At 39.8% G+C, this 2500-nt stretch overlaps 1 protein-coding gene across 2 annotated transcripts in view; it reads left to right on the forward strand.

Annotated features, from left to right (window-relative positions):
* kdm4b (lysine (K)-specific demethylase 4B) overlaps nucleotides 1–2500 on the forward strand; it is a 57297-nt gene that overhangs the window by 52746 nt on the left and 2051 nt on the right. For both annotated transcript variants that reach the window (XM_062555509.1, XM_062555510.1), the window contains one exon: nucleotides 183–275. In XM_062555509.1, the coding sequence (XP_062411493.1) occupies nucleotides 183–275 (93 nt within the window). The remainder of the gene's footprint in view (nucleotides 1–182; nucleotides 276–2500) is intronic.

Genomic DNA, 2500 nt, shown 5'->3' on the forward strand with positions numbered 1-2500 from the left:
CACACACGCACAGACGCACACACACACATAACACACAAAGGGGGAGACCCTTTCTTTGCATGTCTGAAGTTTGTGGTGTGTTTGTGTGAGTGAGTGTGTACATGTGTGCAGGTTACAGTCACACACACACACCTTATCCCCCTCTCTGTGTATTAAGCTGTGTGTGTGTCTCTGTCCGGCAGGTGGAGTTCCAGGACAGGTCTCAGCTCCTTCTGAAACGCTCAGAGATCTACACACTGGAGCAGGAGCTGCCCAAGAGGGTCATGGCACGCCTGGTGAGACCACATACACACACACACACACACATATATATATATATCTGGCTTGTGCACAATTCTGAATTTAGAATTTGAATTGAATTGGCCCCACCCCACAGGAAGTTGAATTTGAATTTGAATTGGAATGACAGGAAGTGGAATGATTGGAAATGCAATTGATTACTGTTTTCAATTGTAAGTTGTGTGTTTGTTGAGATCATATCTGACATATTTTGTGAAACTTAATTGTTAAACACTGCAAAAGTAAAATGTATTCAAAACAAGTGAAATTATCTGTCTATGCAGCAAGATGATTTCACTTGACGAGATTTTGTGAATTAAGGCGAGACACGGCAGGTGAAAACATTGGATTTTTTAGCATCAGTCAATTTCGAGATTTGTGCTAGTTTGCTACCTTAGCATGTATTCTACCACCCTACTACAACAACAAAGTCCGATTTGCACATTTAAGTGTTTATTTCATGACATTTTGTCTACTCGCGCCTATATATTTCTCCTAATTTTACCAAAAGTTCCCATTCTAAAGTGTCATGTACTACCGTGACCGTGATCCAAATCATATTGTGTGAGATACCGTTGGAAAGCCCTGTTTCTCCTACAAGACGCTATGCTATCCAAATATGGGCATTTCCTTTGTATTAGCAACCAATCGCGAAAGTTCAAAGACGAGTCTAAGCTGAGAACGCATTTCATTGGCTGTGTTTCAAGGCTATTTTCTCAAAACGAGTTTTTCCCCACACACCATGCAAAGGATCTCCACTTCTGCAGCACCTACATACACCAAACTTTCCAGTCTTATTCCTAACTATATTTGGAAGATATTTACAGAGGGATTTGTTGATATAGCATTCTTGGCATGATTTACATGACTTTTTATGCCTAAAAATAGGGCGAAAATCCACTTTTTAAGCCAATTGGCAGTATTTTCTGATTTTCTGGAAAACAAAAGAAGATATTCATAATCCCCTCTGTAAATGTTTTTTTATTTGATATATTAACTTAAATAATTTTCAACCTGGCTTTTTCCAATGGTCAAATCCTTCGCATCAAAACATATGCAAATTAGCGCATATTTAATGAGATATAGCCTAATTAGCATATCTAAACATTAAATTAAAGAAAACTTGCAATACATTTTTTTCTCCTATTTATGTGAGTATTCTGGTAAAGTTTCATGAAGATATCTTTAAGTTTAACATTTTCCCCTATTCACCTGTAGTGTCTCGCCTATAGATAAAACATCTAGAAACTAGAAAAGCACTCCGAGAGCGCAGCTACCTCCGCCTGCATTGTTCTTCCTAGGTTGTCATACGTTTGAACCGAAACTATTCAGATCGCCACCACGTGGCCATACCATGCCATTATACCACTAAGCTAAATACATAAATGCCTCTGGAATCCCAACAGAATTACGGAGCAGTCCCAAAATGTAATTGTTTCTTCCTTGGGTCAAGTCTGACCTTCCCTGAAAATCTCATCGAAATCCTTCCATTGCTTTTTGAGTTATCTTGCTAACAAACAGAAAGACAGACAGACAAACAAACAAACAAACAAACAAACAAATGTCGGTCCCCAATGAAAACATATACCTCCTTGGTGGAGGTAAATAAGCATAAAATGCTGGTTGTAAAATAAGGTTACTTATAGTTAAAAAAATGTACAGCCTCAGATTATATTCCTTGTTTTTGCAAGTATAGTTTCTGGACTTTTTGCCTTTATTCAGATATGACCGTGAAGCTAGACAGGAAGCAATTGAGTGAAAGAGATGGGAAGGGATTGGGATATGACCTCAGGTGGGATTCCAACCGGGTCCCTGTGGGTACTTAGATGAGTACATGGTACTAATATGCTGTATCCTGTTGCACCACAGTGCCACAGCTTGTGACAAGTCTAGATTACATATATTTATATATACAGCCTCAGAATAAGTTAAATATAGATATAAGCATAAACTGCTATTTTTAAGGTAATATCATGAAGATGATATCTTCTAGCCCAGAAATCTAGACACACCCTAGCGGGCAAAAATATTTTTGCCTAGCGGGATGGTCTAGGGTCGCACCGTCGAGGCCAAGCCTGCGTTCGACTCAAGGCCAGCCTGTCCAATCAGAACGCTCTATCTGTGTACGGAGTCCTTGATCCCACCTTAGCTCACCTTCGGCTTCTGATATTGATGCCAGGGGGCTGGCCCATGCGTCCTCGTTCGACGAGTTGGGTGTGAG

The sequence above is a fragment of the Sardina pilchardus genome, chromosome 15 (assembly GCF_963854185.1).
Source record: "Sardina pilchardus chromosome 15, fSarPil1.1, whole genome shotgun sequence".
Taxonomy (NCBI): domain Eukaryota; kingdom Metazoa; phylum Chordata; class Actinopteri; order Clupeiformes; family Clupeidae; genus Sardina; species Sardina pilchardus.